At 35.1% G+C, this 20,752-nt stretch overlaps 1 protein-coding gene across 1 annotated transcript in view; it reads right to left on the bottom strand.

The window, feature by feature from the left end:
- Nucleotides 1–17,287, bottom strand: part of LOC134852849 (kinesin-like protein KIF17) — a 52,851-nt gene extending 35,564 nt beyond the window's left edge. The window contains exon 1 of the mRNA XM_063868681.1: nucleotides 16,590–17,287. Coding sequence (XP_063724751.1) covers nucleotides 16,590–16,814 — 225 coding nt within the window. The 5' untranslated portion in view covers nucleotides 16,815–17,287. The remainder of the gene's footprint in view (nucleotides 1–16,589) is intronic.
- Nucleotides 17,288–20,752: the final 3,465 nt, after the last annotated feature.

The raw sequence follows: 20,752 nt of genomic DNA, 5'->3' as shown, positions 1-20,752 counted from the left end.
CAGTTGGATTAGAAAAAAAAGTGATTCGTAATATAACACTACGCTCGCTAGAAGCTCGTTTGTGATTGAAATTGTTGCTGAGACCGACTTTTCGTGCAGGAGGGACTTATGATGTGATTAGGGTAGTTTTTCACTTGATTGAGGGACTTATGATGTGATTAGGGTAGTTTTTCACTTGATTTCATTTACAACAAAGCAAGCTCGCATACGATCGAATATGGTGACATGTTACAGCCACTTCAGTCATTAAAAGGATCCCAAAAAACTGTTAAATAAAAAGCTAAGAGAACCTATTGATTAGTTACCGCTCTTCAATTAAATGAATAACTTTCGATTTTTTTCGATTTTTACAACCCTTTTAATTTAAATGATCGTTCGAATAAGTTGTTCAACCGGGAGGCGACGCGGAGCTTCGCACAGCAAGCGACACAGTAAACACAAGCTAAGCTGACAGAAAAAGAGAATCCACCAAGTCAATTGAAATAAAGATCTACCTTTTTCTTATGTACAAGCTGGAATTGAGAAATAAAAGTATATTGAATATCCGAATCAAAATCATAATTTACATCAACTAGAGCTACTTCTAAAAATCAATCCTTCCTGCTGTAAATTTTTAGGCTAAAAGCAAATTCGAGAGTAAAAATAGAAAAATGTTAATTAATTTTGCAGGATTGAGTATCCCAACCTTGTTTAAATACAATTGACAAACGACTATTATGACGAGGAAAAAGTTAAACATCTAACCGAGTCAAAAGTCTAACTAATTCGACAGTTTTGAACTTTTATGGTAACAAACATGTAATGGTGAACTAAGTACTGTCTGCTACTTCTGCCCTAAGAGGACTCAGTCTACTCTAATTCGGTGCGCTTGATCCCACAACTTTTCTATCAAGCAGCTGATATGCTCCAACTGCCTCTCTTCCGATCGGAATATTCAACAATCTTTTGGTCCGATTCAAAATACCTGCACCATCACACTTCTCTGAGGCCGATGCTTTCACAAAATTTTGTTGAAAACTCGTAAGCTTGTCGTCAACTTGCCTCTCATACCCACCATGCATATTCAACCAAATCTCCATAACTGTTCTGGATTGCGGAGCATCAAAAGACTCACTCGCGTTTCGAATCGAATTCTGCATAAAATGACCTATGCGCAGAACTTCACGCATTTGTTCCAGCATTTCTACCTGTGTTCTTTTATCATTCCCGTCTGATGTGCCGAAACTCACTTCTCTCTCAATGAGATAAGTTAGGTAGTCTTCTTGAGTGAACATTGTGTTTCTTAGAGCGATGATATCCAACTTGTGCATGGTTGAAATAGCGTTCAATATTTTGTAAAAAACACACTCTTTACGGAGGTTGTAATTGTCAAGCAACATGCCCAGAAGCTTTCGCTCTGCATCGGGATCCTCAGTGGGAATCTGATTCTTCTGGAGCAGAGAATCTACCGTATGGCTCACTTGTGTCTCCACGATCTTATACATTCTACACTCTTTTACGTGATCCTTTTTTCCACACTTCCCATCACACACTTTACAGTTTGAAAATGAGTCAAAACATGAACACCAGTAGTTCCAAGGACTCCTACAACCAACGTGGCACGAATGTTTACATGTTTTACAGTTCATGCAGTATTTGGACACAGTTTCGAGAACTTTTCGATGAGTTCTGTAACTGAAGTTCACCTTACGCAAATCCTGTTCATGACCTCCAATATTTGAAACTATAGCCAGCACAGCGTCTATACAAGCCTCCATATCTTTAAGCATCAATATAGATTCTCCGATTCTCCGCTTTAGATCTTCGAGAACTATTTTCAAACAATCGCGTTCCTTCAACACTTCTTTCGTTAGATTCAAATCGGTAACTTCAATATTTGAAAGTGTTTTGAAAAAGCAATCGAGCGCCTTTTCGTTTTGCTCCCAGTAAAGTTTATTCATCGGGTTTTGTTTCCCAAAAACGCTGCAATTGTTCATGCAAAGATATTCAATAAAAGGGATTTTGTCGGCTCTGACAACCTCAAGGGCGGGCGGATCCTCGTCGTTGGAAAAAGTAAACAAAATTGTCAAATTTTTCCCCAAATCTACCCCGAACAGACTAAGCACCTGATCTATGCAATATTTTTCTTCCTTGGTCAGCCTATTGGATGATGCTTTCATGATGAAAGCAACTGATGCTATGTCGCCAACTATACACGCAGAGTCGTCTTCGAAAAACTGTTTAATGCTCTGTATGATTTCCTGGTCCCTTAATAACCCACGCGGATCTGAGAATCCAGGTGTATCAATTAGCAGAAGGTTCTCCTCAAACCGAAAGCCTGTCTGCCATTTCAACTCGTAGCCAGTCACCCAAGAAGTCATGCTCATCGCTTCTGAGTCTGAGCCAAAGTCTCGTTCTCGCTTCTCCTGACTTTTCTCGACCAGTTGAAACCGAAAAGAGTCATGAAAATCAACTCCGTAAAGGTAGTTCACGAACGCATTCATCATTAAAGTCTTGCCAGAACCTGTCATTCCTGTCATCATGACCACTTTGGTCGGTCTGAACAGAGAGTCTATGTCTCGTGGCCCAACTCTGATCAGTCTGACCTTCGATTTTGAATCCTCATAAGCCACACAAGCCGGCAGTTTATATATCTGCAGCTTAGTGTTACTGGTTTCAACGAACGAACATTTATCTTTCATTCGTCTTGCTAGAAGCTTCGATTCCACCATATCGGTGTCTCGCGTGTAATGATCCAGAAAAGCTATGCTTTCCTTCAACTGAATAATCGTTTGTTCAGCCTTTTCGTTCCACGAATTGAACTTCAATGCGTTGTCCGTCTTCATGGACGGGTTGGCAAAACAGTAGCCCGACATTGAATCCTTAGCGGAATCCTTCTCTAGGTTCTCTTTGAGCTCTCTGCCCTCCAACAGTTTTTCCGCGGCATCTTTCAATTCAGTAGCTTCGAAGAGCTGCAACTTGAAAGTCCTCTGCTCTTCTGTGCTATCACAAATTTCTTCATATAAGAAACACAAGTTTTCGAACCGGGCAACTGTCTTTTTAAGTTCTTCGAAAGTGTCCAGTGGTTTTATGATAAGTTCAGCGACATATTTAAATTGAACACCATCCATCGTGGAAGATATACGGCGAATTAAAATCGGACAAAACGAAAATCAATTCTATATACTGCGAATTAGTATCGAAGAAAACGAAAATCAATTCTAATTTGTCGCAAGAACGCTGACAGGCAAACAAATTTGACAAATTGTTTGCCTATGACGCAAACCTTTGATTTGACTCCATTAATTTTGCAACTCTTAAAATAGCTTGGGCAAAGAATCTTTCGACACATTGCCCAATCAAGCAAACTTTCCAAAAATTTCACACCAAGGCCAATGAAACCTCGCAAACCTTTGCGAAAAAAAACGAAGCAATCCTGGCCAGATAACTCTGAGCATGAAATTGAAATTTGCGTTTCAACTAAAAACAGAAATGGTTCGCAATACGTTTCAATTAATGGTTCGCAAAACTGCGAACCATTAAGAAAACTACGATTTCCATATTTCAGTCGTGCAGGCCGCCAGATCTCAGGCGAATTCGAAGAAGCGGCAAAGACTGGCTCCCCTTACCAACCAAGGATCGTCCCTTTGGTATTATTTTCTGACATCTATTTTCGGCCTTTGGCGCCAACATCTCTACTAATTTTGAACAGCGCGTCCCGGAAAAAAAAAAACATTTTTTTTGGTCAAAATTTCCCAAAAAGGGCTTAAAAACGTCATGTTTGACTGGTGCTTTGCAATTTTTTTTGTCAAACTAGAGTGTTAATAGTGTTCTCGGAGCGCTCGGAAAATTGATTTGCTCAACCTAAAAACACGTCGACAAAATTTTCGTACAATACCCAGATTATTTGGCAACGCTTTTTAATCTTTATAGATTCAAGTAAAAATTGCGAAGCAAAAGTTAGAAATGTTAGATAAAGATCTAGATTCCACATACTTTTTGACTACATGTGGACACAGCATAACTTGGAAAATCAATAACAACTGCTAATCAATAAGGATTTTCAAAAACTTTAAAACAGCGCTTCTGGGAAATTCAAGTATGGAAGACATTTTTTTTGAATTATTTATGTTTCCGACAATTATAACCAGAAGTTTCTTTAAACCTGAAAGTTTCTCCAATCATTGATTTTGCCTATAATTTGATATAATTGTAACTGCTGGTCGCAACACATTTATTACTTCATTAAACATAAAAACGGTTAAAGCAAATATTAAAACACAAAAATTGATTTTGCAACAAAATTGTCGTGAAGGTTATTTTGAGAAATTGAACACAGGAGAAGCAGAGCTTCGCACCACTTGCGATGGAAAAAAATCTATTAAAAAAGTTTAAAAATAAAATTGGAAATTTGTAGCAAAATAATTTCGAAAATTAAACAAGCAACATTATTAGTTTCTCTCTATCTGCCGAGTAACACTGCCTGCAATTCATCAAGGTTTTCAGAAGACACGCGATGAAACCATTTGTAAACATCAAACTGATCGAAAAAACGTTTTCTGACTTTTTTGACATGACACAAAAAAAAAACTCGAATGAAACAAGGTAAAAAACAAGAAAGAGACAGTGGCTAAGAACAATCAAATGTTTTTGCAAGAATCCGAGGCCAAAAACAAACGCCGATTTCAATTTCTAGAAAAAAAAACTTCGATTGGACAAAAACTACAATTTTACAGGAAGAAAAAACTGAAGAAAACTCAATTAGAAAAACGCAACTAAACTACTACTGATGGAAAGATAAGAAATACATTTCATAGAACAATTTTAAAAAAGACTGACCCTAGAACCGTATCAATACTATCTGGACGTGTAAAAAAAATTTTAAATTTGAGAAATTAAAAACTAAAAAAAATTTGTGTTTGTTTTTAACATTGGAACTATCAAAAATTAATTGAATGGAACAAGTGTATTAGGAAAAATAGCAGACAGCAACTCAAGTTCACACAAGAAAACAAAAAATGTGTCCAGCAAATTTGAACGAAATTACAGAAAACTTTGAGTTTATTTAATTCTGATTTGATAGGACTGCAGACTTGCTTGGTCCTCGTTTTTCACATGAAATTTACAAAATATGGACTATAATCCAATGAAAAAAAATTGAAATATCAAAGGTCAAAAAACTCAAAAAACTAAACACAAAAAAGTACAAAAACTAATGGGCTATTTTATGTGCACCAAAAAGAATGCCATAAACACAACGCTTGAACCATTTTTTTTACGCAAGCTGAGAAAAAAAAACTCAAAAAAAAATTTAATTAACATTTTTTTTTGACTTTTTCACTTTATTGAGAAGGGTCTAGGAGGTTGATTTGAACTTTTCCAACAACATGTAAAAATCCATTCACTGCTATAGAATACCAACGAAATTTAATCGAAAAAAAATTATTCGGAAAATAAGCCGACGAAATTAAAGCCGACGTCTTCCAGCGCCGAAAAACAACCAAAAAATTTAGGCATAGAAAAAATACTCTAAAAACTCTTAACAAGCATCCTAAACCCATACCTACTATCCAACCACTACACGTTACACCAACCATGATGATATTGATATGAATGTTTGCCATTTCCTCCTTATACTAGAAAATAGTATAAGTCAAGACTTACTTTAGCAAAACGCCAAAAAATTCTGAGCCAGTGAAAATATAATGAGTAAATATAATGGGAGAACTGACGCCCACCAGTTCATTAAAGAGCCATTTTTTGGCAGCAGCACAAAAAAATCGACAGGAAAAAATCAGAGTAAACAAGGAAAGATTCAAAAAAAAATGTCGTTAACTTCGCAATTTGCACTAAAAAATGAAACAAAAAATGCTGAAATATTCTTTAGCTAAAATCCGAAAAACCACCAAAAAGGGTTTAATACGATACCACCTTTGAAGCTCTGCTAGTTTTTTTGAGTTGATCGATAGGCGTAAGACAAACACAACCTACGTCATTGCTGCTTCCGACTTCCTGAAACGGTCGGAACAATAGGCTGTAGAAACTTATATTGAATCAGGTGACGTCATTTGAAATGAACTGGAAGAAGAGTTAATTACATTTAACAGTGAGTGACATGCCGGATACGTGTCAGCCACCATATTCGATGGTTTTTTCGGCAAAAAAGATTTACGTTGCTGACATACTAGATTTTGGTGACAAATCTCAAAAAAAAACGTTTACTACACTTTATTTTTGGGCAAAACCTGAAGCTAACAACTATCACCAATTAATTACAATTGACATTTAATTCAAAAATTTGACGGGACATTCAGTCAATCGTCTTCTGATTCAAAGCTTCAATGATTTAGATAAGATTCCGAGACCTACGCTGTCAAAAGCTTTTTCTTTATCCATACAAATAATATCGATTTGACTACTGCTTTCAATACTTTTTCCAGGAGTACTGGCAATTGTATGACGCCTGACCGTCCGTTTCGGCAACCGTATTGTGATTCATGAAAAATTGATAGAGGTCTTTGTACAGATATATGAACAATCATTGTTCAAACTTTTTTTCAACGATAGGAAAAAATGATACTTGCTTAAAGCTCTCGACGTCCGATTTGGAGTCTTTCTTATGAAGAGGGCTTATAATCGATTTTTTCCAACAGTCCTGATTGCTTAATTTTGTGGAAAATATGACTGGCTGATTTACAAATACTCTCAGCGCATTTCGGGTGCACAAATTTAGATCCACTTGCTAAAAAACTGCCTTGTTCTATTAAAAACTCACCTTTCGAATTTCAAAAAAAGTAGATGGCCTTAAACTCTTTGAAATTCTAGAACGATTTATGATTGACACTTTTTTATTAGGATTATCCAATTTGAGAAAAACTGGATCAACAAGTAAACTTTTATTCTGATGAGAAGTTTAAAAATCAAATTCTACTTTCGAAACCAGAGGTCTATTACGTTTTTCGTTAACTTTTTACTTTTGCTGTTCGATAATGCAGTTTGCCTTCCTTTTCAGAAAGGAAATGAACTGAACTTACAAAGAAATCATAAGTCAAATCGCAAAAAAAAAAATTGAGCCTGAATATAAATTGCAAGACCTAAGAAAAACTAATCATCAGCACCTACAGGTTGGACAAAAATAAAAGCAAATTTAGGTGTTCACTTTTAAAACACCTATTTAAGGCACATTTTGGACAACATTTATTTAGAATTACAACAAAATTTATACATCGACCCACAGCAAATGATCAAAACTACCTTCACTGAAAATCTCAATTTTTAATTTGAAGCACTTACTAATTTTTTCTGGGTCTGAAAATGCCAAATTTCACCGTCTGCGTTAGGTTTTCCATCGTAGTGAACTGTTTCTCGAATGAACGGAGAAAAAAATGTTCGCGAGACGTGAAACATTCTCAGCGAGAAAAATAAAAAAAATCAGTGTGACAAAATTAATTAACCCTGCAGTTTCTTACAATTTCACGCGTTTTCAAAAACTTAGTGCGGATGATGAAAACTGGCATTTTGAGACCCGACAAACACTGTTAAGTGCTACAGAGTAAAATTTGGGACTTAGAGAGGCTAGTTCAGATAATTTGCTGTCGGTCGACTATGGTCCTTAAAGTTACCCTTTACCCGTAGTAAAAACCCGAATTTGCGGTAAATTTTCTTCACATATAAGAGTCTGACCTATGTTGAAAACTAATAAAACAATGCCACTAAACCTGAATATGATACACATTTTTTTCGAGGGCGCAATCAGAGTGACGAACGACCAATGTGTTTTTGTTAACAAAACGAATAGTTCCGAAATACTTAAGGGTCAAGCTTCGCGCCACTTGCGATACAAGAAAGACAACGAAGCAAAAAAATCATGATGAAAATGAGACGGAACCCAGTTCGTCAAAAATGAGACAAAACCCCAAAGTCGAAAAGAAAATTCCTTAAAAACAAAAAATCGAACAACGATCTACCCAAATTCGAGAATCTTCGTACCGTTTTGCCTTCAAGGAAATTCATTTTAGAAAAACACGCCAAGTGAAGAATTTAAAATTGACAAAGGATCAGAGCAAAAGTTACGAAGCGAGAATCCCGAAAAAGCTGCCAAATATCAGCAGCTCATCACATAACCCCACGTAACGGGAGTTTTTCTCGGTTTTACTCCCTAATAAAAACTGCCCGCTTGAACCGGGCATGGCGTTTCACTCGGTTCACCGCACACCGAAACGGGTTTCACAACCTAATCAAAACGGCCCCTAGAACGGGTTTCACAACTAAATCAAAACGTCCATCTTGAGTGTGCTATACAGAGGGAAGGTGCCAGCACAAAGACGATATCACTGGAACAGGTGGTTCGCATTCTACGGCGATTTTGGCGCTAGTGACCACGGGAAACTGCAGTGATAGATTAAACTAGACAAAACCAATATGACCAAACACGCTCACGATCAATATTTCCCTAACTCTCTCCTGGATCCCACAAATATGAACGATCGAAGTAGCTACAATAACAACATGAGCAAAAAACAGTTTGCAAAAAAAAAAATCTTTTCCGCAACACACGCAAAAGTAACTTTTTTAAGCTCATTAAACGCCGCAAAATGATGCCATGAAACCGATATTGAAAAAGCCAAAACCAAAAAAATTTAAAATAAACCAAAACAGATTTGTTAAAATTTAATGGAACCTATAAAAAAAATGAACAGTATTTAAAACGCAGTAGACAATTTCGTCAAAGTAAGCGTTTTCCAACAAAAGAGAAAGAAGTTCGAATAAAAGTTAAACTGTTTTAATTGATCTACATTTTGAAGCAGTTTAATATTTTTGGCACTGATGAATACCTTTTATTCGAGACTAGTTTATTTTGACACTCTTGTACCTTATTTATTTATTCAATATCGGTAGTTCAATTTGTGTTGAGCAACAAATTTCGAGCGCAATAACAGACCAATGAACAAATAAAACTATAATTTACTCTTAATTGCTTTTTCCAAATGCATCAAAATTCATATTAACGGGGTCGCGTCTAAATATTTTCGCCTAATTTTGTCAGGATCCTTCTCAACTATTAACCAAATTACAGCATGTTAAAGAGTGATTTTCCATTCGAGTTTATCTTAATACAAAGATCAAATGTTCAATGCGAGGACGAACAGATTATTTCTGTCCGTTTGTTCGTAGGACTATTGGTGAAATCTGGTGCCAGATATTCCATGTCTATTTCCTAATACTATTTTATCTATTTTGAAAGAGAACTTAGCGTAAAGTGACCAAAGGTAATAAACTGAACAAGAAGATCTAAAGAGACACAAAATCCCAGCTACCCAGTTCAATTCATTATTTTCAAAAACACAAGCTAAATTACACAATAAAGCCAACATTGAGTTGCAAAAATGTCAATGAACTCAAGGAACCCGAAAAAAAATGACTATATTTATCTGTTCACTTCTCAAATTTCGAAGAAAAAGTGTAACACGTCAAAGCTCTTTGACTTTCAAGAACCTTTTAAGACAAACACTTTCTTCTTAAAACTAACCAAATTAAAGAAAACTGATTCAAAAAGTTTTATTTTTATTCCGTTGTAAATTCTGACTGCAAAACTAAAATCCACTTTCGAAGCAACAAATCATCGACTTTTTTCCCATTTATAATTTTCTATTTGTAATTGGAGAGCGTAATTTGCAATTTGCCTTCTTTTTAGCAAATGAATATGAACTTAACTTCAAAAAATCAAAAATAGAACCAATAATTAGAGCTTAAACAAATTGTAAGAATTTTTCATGAAAGAAAAAACTCACGGCCTAAAAAGTGATAAATCAAATCGTTCATTAATACTTCTCCATGACATTTTTAATCAACCTGGCGATCAATCCACAGAAAAAAGCGTTTCCATCTGTTATAAGGCGCAAATTTTAAATTTGCTGTTCTGATGTTTCTCATTATCCTATTAGTTTCCTACCATATTCACAGAGGCGCACCACTTGCGATACAACAAAAAAAAACATAAAAGCCAAAAAAAGAAATTTTGAAAAAAAAACAGGTCATAAACTTTCATATGTCTCGATATAAATTTATTCCAGGCAAACATTTCAGTAATTTGAATTTTGAATAAACAACGAAACAAAATTTACGAAAAGAAACAAAGCCGACAATCTTAGAGCAGACACGAGTTGAGCCGAAAAAATATATAAAAAGTTTTTTTAAGTAATGATTTATGAAACAATGGACAACAATGGCACTTGAAACTACAATGAAAGTTGTTAACAGCACAAGAAACAGCAGTGATGTTGCAACTAAGCAAACAACGACTTATACCGAAAAAAAATGATTTTTCGTTTTTTTTGGAAATCTTTCAAGTCCCCCTTGAAAATAGAATGAACAGCAGTTGCACTTGCAACTAAAATGAAAATTGCTAAAAGCAAAAAAATAAGCGATATGGCAACTAAGGCGACATTCTTTGAGCAGACAGCAACTGAACCAAAAAAAATTATGAATTTTTTTTTTAATCATTCAAGTCCTCTCTGATATTAGAATGAACAACGATTGAACTAGTAACTACAAGGAAAACTGTCTACAGCACAATCAAAATCCGTCGTGACAATTTGGCCGACAAACCTTGAACGAACAAACAAAAAACCAACAATTCACTTTTCTCTGATTTTTTTTTTCAATTTCCCTGATACTGAATGAAACAAGGTCACGACTCGAAACCCAGATCTTAGCGTAAAAGGCAACTGTTTTAACTCCAAGCCACAAGTGGAAGCAGCCTGGAGGATGTTAGGAGAAGAGAAAAGAAGTCAGCAAGTGATTCAACTGATTATCTTGAACTAGTTGATAGCTAGAAAAAAAACTATATTCCAGTTTGATAACGCTTGCTTATCCGTGAGCTTAACAAAAATAAAAAAAATTTCTAAATTGTTTCATTGAGTCATGAAAGCAATTTGACTACAGCTTTGAAAATTGACATAACAAATTCAATTTGACAGAAAAATTTCATATTGTAGTGGAGGCGCTAGATGAAGCTAAAAAACTACTTCTCCTAGATCAAAGTTAATTTCTTTACGCCTTAAATGAAGACTGTTTCTGCCATTATAACACCTTCTCGCTCAAAATAAGACTGAAAAGCAAACCCAGTTCAATTCATTATTTTCAAAAACACAAGCTAAATTACACAATAAAGCCAACATTGAGTTGCAAAAATGTCAATGAACTCAAGGAACCCGAAAAAAAATGACTATATTTATCTGTTCACTTCTCAAATTTCGAAGAAAAAGTGTAACACGTCAAAGCTCTTTGACTTTCAAGAACCTTTTAAGACAAACACTTTCTTCTTAAAACTAACCAAATTAAAGAAAACTGATTCAAAAAGTTTTATTTTTATTCCGTTGTAAATTCTGACTGCAAAACTAAAATCCACTTTCGAAGCAACAAATCATCGACTTTTTTCCCATTTATAATTTTCTATTTGTAATTGGAGAGCGTAATTTGCAATTTGCCTTCTTTTTAGCAAATGAATATGAACTTAACTTCAAAAAATCAAAAATAGAACCAATAATTAGAGCTTAAACAAATTGTAAGAATTTTTCATGAAAGAAAAAACTCACGGCCTAAAAAGTGATAAATCAAATCGTTCATTAATACTTCTCCATGACATTTTTAATCAACCTGGCGATCAATCCACAGAAAAAAGCGTTTCCATCTGTTATAAGGCGCAAATTTTAAATTTGCTGTTCTGATGTTTCTCATTATCCTATTAGTTTCCTACCATATTCACAGAGGCGCACCACTTGCGATACAACAAAAAAAAACATAAAAGCCAAAAAAAGAAATTTTGAAAAAAAACAGGTCATAAACTTTCATATGTCTCGATATAAATTTATTCCAGGCAAACATTTCAGTAATTTGAATTTTGAATAAACAACGAAACAAAATTTACGAAAAGAAACAAAGCCGACAATCTTAGAGCAGACACGAGTTGAGCCGAAAAAATATATAAAAAGTTTTTTTAAGTAATGATTTATGAAACAATGGACAACAATGGCACTTGAAACTACAATGAAAGTTGTTAACAGCACAAGAAACAGCAGTGATGTTGCAACTAAGCAAACAACGACTTATACCGAAAAAAAATGATTTTTCGTTTTTTTTGGAAATCTTTCAAGTCCCCCTTGAAAATAGAATGAACAGCAGTTGCACTTGCAACTAAAATGAAAATTGCTAAAAGCAAAAAAAATAAGCGATATGGCAACTAAGGCGACATTCTTTGAGCAGACAGCAACTGAACCAAAAAAAATTATGAATTTTTTTTTTAATCATTCAAGTCCTCTCTGATATTAGAATGAACAACGATTGAACTAGTAACTACAAGGAAAACTGTCTACAGCACAATCAAAATCCGTCGTGACAATTTGGCCGACAAACCTTGAACGAACAAACAAAAAACCAACAATTCACTTTTCTCTGATTTTTTTTTTCAATTTCCCTGATACTGAATGAAACAAGGTCACGACTCGAAACCCAGATCTTAGCGTAAAAGGCAACTGTTTTAACTCCAAGCCACAAGTGGAAGCAGCCTGGAGGATGTTAGGAGAAGAGAAAAGAAGTCAGCAAGTGATTCAACTGATTATCTTGAACTAGTTGATAGCTAGAAAAAAAACTATATTCCAGTTTGATAACGCTTGCTTATCCGTGAGCTTAACAAAAATAAAAAAAATTTCTAAATTGTTTCATTGAGTCATGAAAGCAATTTGACTACAGCTTTGAAAATTGACATAACAAATTCAATTTGACAGAAAAATTTCATATTGTAGTGGAGGCGCTAGATGAAGCTAAAAAACTACTTCTCCTAGATCAAAGTTAATTTCTTTACGCCTTAAATGAAGACTGTTTCTGCCATTATAACACCTTCTCGCTCAAAATAAGACTGAAAAGCAAACCGGATTTTCTCACCACTGAAAAACTTATTTTGCAATATATCACTCGACTCATTCCGAAACTTATTTAAGGTACCTGATATTGCGTGAAAAAAAAAATTGCCAACAGACAAATGGAAAAAAGTCAATGAACGCAAAGAAACAGAATAGACAAATTAAATTAATTTTCTTAAACTTCAACTTTCTAACTTCAAAGTAAACATATGGCTTTAAAGCTCTTTTAATTTCTTGAACAATTTATGATTGATTCGTTTTGATCAAATCAACTCAATTTGAGGAAACTGGATCAATACGTAAAGTTTTTTTTCCGCTGGGAACTTAAATTAAATTCCACACTAGATGTCAATCACGTTTTTCGTGACTTAACACTTCAAGTGTTCGATAATGAAGTTTTCCTTCTTTATAACAAAGGAAATGAACTGAATTAAGAAAAAATCAAAAGCTCAACCGCAAAAATCAAATTTGAGCGTAAACAACTTTACTACTTTTCCTGAAAAAAATCATGACGATCTTTATAAGGTCTGAACTATGTTCAACGACACTTTAATAAACTGAAACATGAGAAGAAAAAGTTTCTCTACATTTTGTTCGGAACAAATGCTTATTTCTATTACTGGTCCGTAAGACAGAAAACTCCAAAAAAGAGCTCGATAAAAACGAAAGTATTTCAGCTTTAACCACTTGTTGTAGGCTCATATTTTATCGAATAGAATTGAAATAGGTATACTACAAAATAACCGATAGTTCAAGCTAAATTCATTGGTCCAAGTTGAGAATACTGATGTTGTGGACTTATCTTTGGATAGTGATAGGTTTCTACATGCTAACCACAGATAAGTCCACAACACCAATATTCTCAACTTCGACCAATGAATTTAATTTCAACCAAAAGTTATGTTTGAGGAAGCTAGCCTACGACTACTCGCAACCCCAAAATTCTAGGAGTAACATTTGACAACCAACTGAATTTTAGCTATCACAGCATAAGACCTATGACAAATCAATTTTTTTTTTCAATTTCCCTGATACTGAATGAAACAAGGTCACGACTCGAAACCCAGATCTTAGCGTAAAAGGCAACTGTTTTAACTCCAAGCCACAAGTGGAAGCAGCCTGGAGGATGTTAGGAGAAGAGAAAAGAAGTCAGCAAGTGATTCAACTGATTATCTTGAACTAGTTGATAGCTAGAAAAAAAACTATATTCCAGTTTGATAACGCTTGCTTATCCGTGAGCTTAACAAAAATAAAAAAAATTTCTAAATTGTTTCATTGAGTCATGAAAGCAATTTGACTACAGCTTTGAAAATTGACATAACAAATTCAATTTGACAGAAAAATTTCATATTGTAGTGGAGGCGCTAGATGAAGCTAAAAAACTACTTCTCCTAGATCAAAGTTAATTTCTTTACGCCTTAAATGAAGACTGTTTCTGCCATTATAACACCTTCTCGCTCAAAATAAGACTGAAAAGCAAACCGGATTTTCTCACCACTGAAAAACTTATTTTGCAATATATCACTCGACTCATTCCGAAACTTATTTAAGGTACCTGATATTGCGTGAAAAAAAAAATTGCCAACAGACAAATGGAAAAAAGTCAATGAACGCAAAGAAACAGAATAGACAAATTAAATTAATTTTCTTAAACTTCAACTTTCTAACTTCAAAGTAAACATATGGCTTTAAAGCTCTTTTAATTTCTTGAACAATTTATGATTGATTCGTTTTGATCAAATCAACTCAATTTGAGGAAACTGGATCAATACGTAAAGTTTTTTTTCCGCTGGGAACTTAAATTAAATTCCACACTAGATGTCAATCACGTTTTTCGTGACTTAACACTTCAAGTGTTCGATAATGAAGTTTTCCTTCTTTATAACAAAGGAAATGAACTGAATTAAGAAAAAATCAAAAGCTCAACCGCAAAAATCAAATTTGAGCGTAAACAACTTTACTACTTTTCCTGAAAAAAATCATGACGATCTTTATAAGGTCTGAACTATGTTCAACGACACTTTAATAAACTGAAACATGAGAAGAAAAAGTTTCTCTACATTTTGTTCGGAACAAATGCTTATTTCTATTACTGGTCCGTAAGACAGAAAACTCCAAAAAAGAGCTCGATAAAAACGAAAGTATTTCAGCTTTAACCACTTGTTGTAGGCTCATATTTTATCGAATAGAATTGAAATAGGTATACTACAAAATAACCGATAGTTCAAGCTAAATTCATTGGTCCAAGTTGAGAATACTGATGTTGTGGACTTATCTTTGGATAGTGATAGGTTTCTACATGCTAACCACAGATAAGTCCACAACACCAATATTCTCAACTTCGACCAATGAATTTAATTTCAACCAAAAGTTATGTTTGAGGAAGCTAGCCTACGACTACTCGCAACCCCAAAATTCTAGGAGTAACATTTGACAACCAACTGAATTTTAGCTATCACAGCATAAGACCTATGACAAATCGCAAAAAAGAAACAATTTTCTTTAAAATCTTGATGGCACCACAGAAGTACATGTCCCCCAATTTTATCACCAAAACTCGATGTACACTGTCAAAATTGCGATCTGGATATTCAACTCACATTGCCATCGGTACACCCAATCTCACTTACCATCGAGAGCTTATGGGAGAATCCCGAAGGAGCTGCCAAATATCTGCAGCTTATCACATAACCCCACGTAACGGGAGTTTTTCTCGGTTCTCCCCAATAAATAAAAACTGCCCGCTTGAACCGGGCATGGAGTTTCACTCGGTTCTCCGCACGCCGAAAAACTTGGCCCCTAGAACGGGTTTCATAACAAAATCGAAATCTCCCTCTTGAGGGTGCTATACAAAGGGAAAATGCCGAGACGAGAACAAAGACTCGCGATCAAAATTTCCTTAACTCTCTCTCTCCCTCGAACTCAACCAGAGGCTCAAAGCAGAGATCGATGTAGCTACAACAACAACAACAACCGAGCTGTAACAACACAGAGAAAAGTTACAGAGACCGGTTGGGCCGTTAAAACGGTCATATAAAATTTTAAACAATTTAAATTTTCAAAATTTTAAACAATTTTAATTTTCAAAATTTTAACTTCATTATCTATCCAGATTTATACAAAGATTTTAAAATCTATGTACGCTCCTCAAACGATGTAGTTGCAGTCAACTAAACCAATATAAAAAAAACCACAACGATTTAAACCACTGAAAAACACGAAAGTAAAAGGAAAACTATATAAAATCTTGGAACCTGCACCTCTTGGAACCAGTGACCTGCACCGTTGCAAATGTTTAGTAGAGGATTCTAAAATGACTAAAACAGCTGAACCTTCACAAAAATTACTTAATGCGGAAACTAAGCCGATAAAAACAGGCAGACACGAGTCCTTTTTCTTCCCAAGCTAAAAAATAATTTTACAATTTCAGACAGATACAGTACTACTCACTGCAATAGAAAACATATTGCATGCAAAAAAGATACTAAATATGGAGATGACTCCAATTTTATTCATCCTGTGGGCAAAGTTGTCTGCGGCAAAACAAAGTCTAGTACCCGGTTTCGATACACTTGCTTATCGTAGAAAGCGGAATTGTCGCCAAAAAGGCCTTTCATCTGTTGGTTGAATAGATGAACAAACTAAATTAAACGAACAGCCAAATGGAAACATAAACTTCGAAAAGTCTACCTCTACTAAGTCGAAGCACACGTCATTGTAAATCTGTTCAGTGGTGCTATCTGTGAAATAGGCCCCATCGAACGTGAAATCTTTCGGGGGGTCGCTTTGAGCGTCTGGGTTCACAATTGTACATTGAGTCTGCGATGTCATCGAGACCACCTCCCCGCAGTTCAAGTTCCGTTCACGTGTGTTCATAGGTCGACATCGCACTATTACTTTTACTGCTTCTGCCATATTGATAACGTTATAACTGATTAACAACTAGCAAAAATTTTCAACTTAAAACTGAATAATAATTCAGCCAACTAGTCTTTTTGTAAAAACTGAGAAATAACTGGAAAAACCTATGTCTCAAAAAAGCTGTCAAGAAGATAGAATTCTGGCAGATTAACTTTTGCAAACGTATACTGACGTAATGAAGTTTCTTGGAAATCATCAAAAAAAGGGAATCAATCTTAAGTTTTGGATTAGAAGTCAATAGCTTAGCAATATCTATAGAAAAGCATTGTTAAGAAGCCGCATTATTTAATACCTTGTTGGTTAATTTAATTATAAATTATGAAAACCACCTGATGTTTATCCACTTGAAGGAATGAAGAACAAGGCTAGAGAAAAACTAAACTGCTACCATTGTGCGCATTAGAGCGTTTTACCGCACAGATCTACCTCGTTCGCTATTAATACAAACTACATGCGGTAGCTACACAGGCAGGTGGTCTTGCTAAATTATGAATAAATTTAGACAGATAAAATTTAGATTTTGTTAAGCATGGTGCAAGTGAGCCCCGTGTTTTGTGATGGAAATTACCGCTTAAAGATGAAGTGTTTTGCCAGATTATACTTTCATCTGTCCCTAAAGACAATATACAGTCAATGAATTTCTCAACTTTCCGATCGCTAGCTTAAGTAAAATGGACAAAAAGCGTCAAAGAAAGCCCTTTGATATGAATTTGAAATAAAAAGCTACAAAGGAAAAAAAGTGCTACAACGGAAGCATTTTTTAAACTGAAACAACTAAAAGGAAGCGTAATACGACAACTCACAACAAAGACGACTCACAAAATTTAGGGAAAGCGACAACTCGCATCAATAAATAAAAAGTACACAAGTCTCTTTAACTACAATCTAGATAGCGGCAAACACCGATTCACGTGTGTAGAAAGTAAGCGCAGTCGAGCAAGCGTGCCGAATGAATACCACTTTTGACTAATGCAAGCGCAGCCGAGGAAGCGGTCGCTACTTGTCAATGCTGAGTTAAGAACTACTTTTCAAGCTTTGTCAGTTGTCATTTTCGTCAAACTCGGGCTTTTAATGCAAAGTGTTGCGGTATCAAGGGGAAGACACAAAAAAACAAGAAGACTAAAAAAAAGTTACAGCACAATGTAAACAAGCTGTCTAAGCTACGGAAACACTACGCTTACTTGAGCGGAATCTATTCTCGCTGCTGAGATATGAAGTATTCAAAAATAGGCTTCACGCCGGCCAGGCCCTTCTGATCTGTAATTTTTATTAGATCAGAAATATTTTTGAGTCACTTACAATAGCCATAATGAGTTAGGACCGAAGTGTATAACTCATAGAGTAATTTCGGATAGGGTACACCGTCTGCTCGTCACGCTATCTTATTTTCGGCCGGATAGATTCGTGCAACTTCTTAGTCTAATACCGATCCTAATCTTACTCTTATACTATCTAGTCTCAGGTTGTTTAACTAGTCTCTGCTAGGCTCAATAGATCTAGGGTATACTGGTTTATTGCGGCAGCTGAAGTCTTCTTGGAGAGTCAACTAATTTCTAAGTTAAATTCAAATCTCTCTGGTGCTGAAATTACAAGTAATTTCAGCACTTACAAATAAGTGGGTTGTTAGTTAGATGGATCATGATTGGTTAATATTAAATACTTTACAGTGGTAAAATATCTAATTTATCCAATCATAAAATGTAGTTTAGATCAGGTTCCACCCATCCGGGTTTTACAGAGTTTTTTAGAATAGTCTTTCTGCAATTCAAAGGATGGATGATGGACGTTGGTATTTGGCGAACATCTTATTTCTTCTGGGTTTTCTTATTAGAGAAGTCCCAGATTCAATCGTTGTGTCTTCTCAAGACAACGACTGGGTTTTCGCAACAAACTCAAATCTGATTTCAGAATGGTTGGCTATGACAGGTTTTTCCGTTTCATGTAGAGAACTTCTTTTGTGTTTGACCTTGTCTGGGAATGGCGTGGAGATTGTGTGTGGAGGGGATACCTGGTTACTCGGATCTGTACGTATACTTGAACATCGAGGTGGTCATTGTTCTAGTTCAATGAAGTCCTTTTCTGCGAAGTCAAGTCGTACTCTAAATCCTTTGAGTTGTGATTGTGGGCGGCATATTGATTGTGGTTGGCCATTCTTTTTCGAGTGTAGTGGGGTCATCTTGTCTTTGGATGTTCGTCTTTGGTGTTGTATGCTGATATATATACTGCAAGATATAATTTACATTTTATAAATTTTTTATTAGTTTAATGTTTTAGTTATGATTTTGGTTAGTTGTTTTCACAAAAGCTTTTTGTTTTAGTTCAGTTATTTTGAAGAGTTACTCACCCTTGAGTAGCTCTTATTAAAAATAGGAGTGTGGTCACAAAGCGTGGATGTAGCACGGTGGGTTAGGCCGGCTATAGAGCATGCTCAGGACGTCCTCTTCTGGTGGGTTAGGCCAGGAGTGGGAGTATGATTGCATGCGGTTTTTGTGAGAGATCCTGTTATGTGACAACGTTTTATGTTGGGTTTGTTGTGGTTTTTCTTATGTTTTGTTGGTTGTGTCCTTTTTTCAAAAATCAAATTGTTTTTGGTATGGGTTTGTCTTTCGACTTTTTTGTGTTTTATTATTTCTTTCTTAGACTTTATAATAGTCTTCAAAAGAATAAATTATCCAGTTTTAAACTGGGTTAATCCGGTTTGGGTACCGTTGGTTTCCTTTTCTTAGTCATGCTGTTATTCTATGATTTGTGGTGTTTAGTAAGCTGCGTTGGTTAGTGTTGTTTAGTATATAATTCCTTTCCAACCGGGTGAAAGGAAAGTTTGAAACTTGTTATCGTGTGTTAGAGTTGTTGAGTGTGAAAGCTTGAAACTGAAATTCATTATTTTAAACAATTCTTCGTGGGCGAGCTGTGCGAGTGTGGATAGAATCTTTGTGCGAATGAATGGAAATATCAAAAGGTTAGTACTGCATTTTCGTTTTATCAATTTATTACATAGAAATGCAAATTTACTGCTAGTTGTTGGGGAAAATTAAGTTACAAATTTTCATCATTATTAGATTTTCTGCATTTGGGAAAAATTTTATAATTTAAATTACTGGATTGGTATTATTTTTAGTGATTTGTTTGGTGCAAAAAATTAATAGAGTTTTAAACAGTTTGAAGAAGTGTTCAATTTTTATTTTCTTTTGTGAATTTTTCAGATGATCGTTGGATGAAGGCTAAAATTCTAAAGAAGACATGAATAAAGAATGGTTAGTTTCTAATTTTAATTTAATTAGTTAATAATATGTATAATTCATATTTACCTGTTAGTCGTCGGGGAAGAAACCGTGGGGGAAGATGTCGTGGATGAGATCTGAAGTTGTTAGTAATTTAGCTAAGATGCGGATGATATTTTTAGTTTGAAGCAGTGGCCAAAGCAATTGAAGTGCTTTAATGGTGGTTAGTTCTTCAGTGCCAACTGCAAACTCATAAGGTGTGTTTTGGATTAGATTATATAATTTGTGATTGATTTAGTGTTGTGGATGAATTCTAAAATGGGGATTTCTATAGGTTGAACAAATTCGTGTGGGAGAAGGAAGGGTCGGGATTCTTCTGCGTTGAAGGTCTTGGTGATGGGACAAAAAATATACATTTGGGTTATGGGATCATAATTTCGAAGAATACCATGAAGGTTAGTATCTTTAATGCAATATGTGAAGTTAAGAAAGAATGGTGAGGTGTATTTGGAATTGATGAATTGAAAACGGTGGTGTGGTTGTCTGGAGAGAGTGTGTAGGTCGAAGTGATTTTGGATAAAACGATAATATGTATATGTGTGAGTTTGTTTAGTGCGCAACATAATATCGTGTGAGCAGTGCAGATCTCTTTCATGTGGTGCAAGGAAATGAAAGGTTAGTGAAAATATTTGGAAGCGTTCTTTAAAACTT

Source organism: Symsagittifera roscoffensis, chromosome 8, assembly GCF_963678635.1.
Source record: "Symsagittifera roscoffensis chromosome 8, txSymRosc1.1, whole genome shotgun sequence".
NCBI lineage: Eukaryota > Metazoa > Xenacoelomorpha > Acoela > Convolutidae > Symsagittifera > Symsagittifera roscoffensis.
The sequence above is the reverse complement of the archived record's forward strand: the minus strand, read 5'-3'. Positions and strand labels throughout refer to the sequence as shown.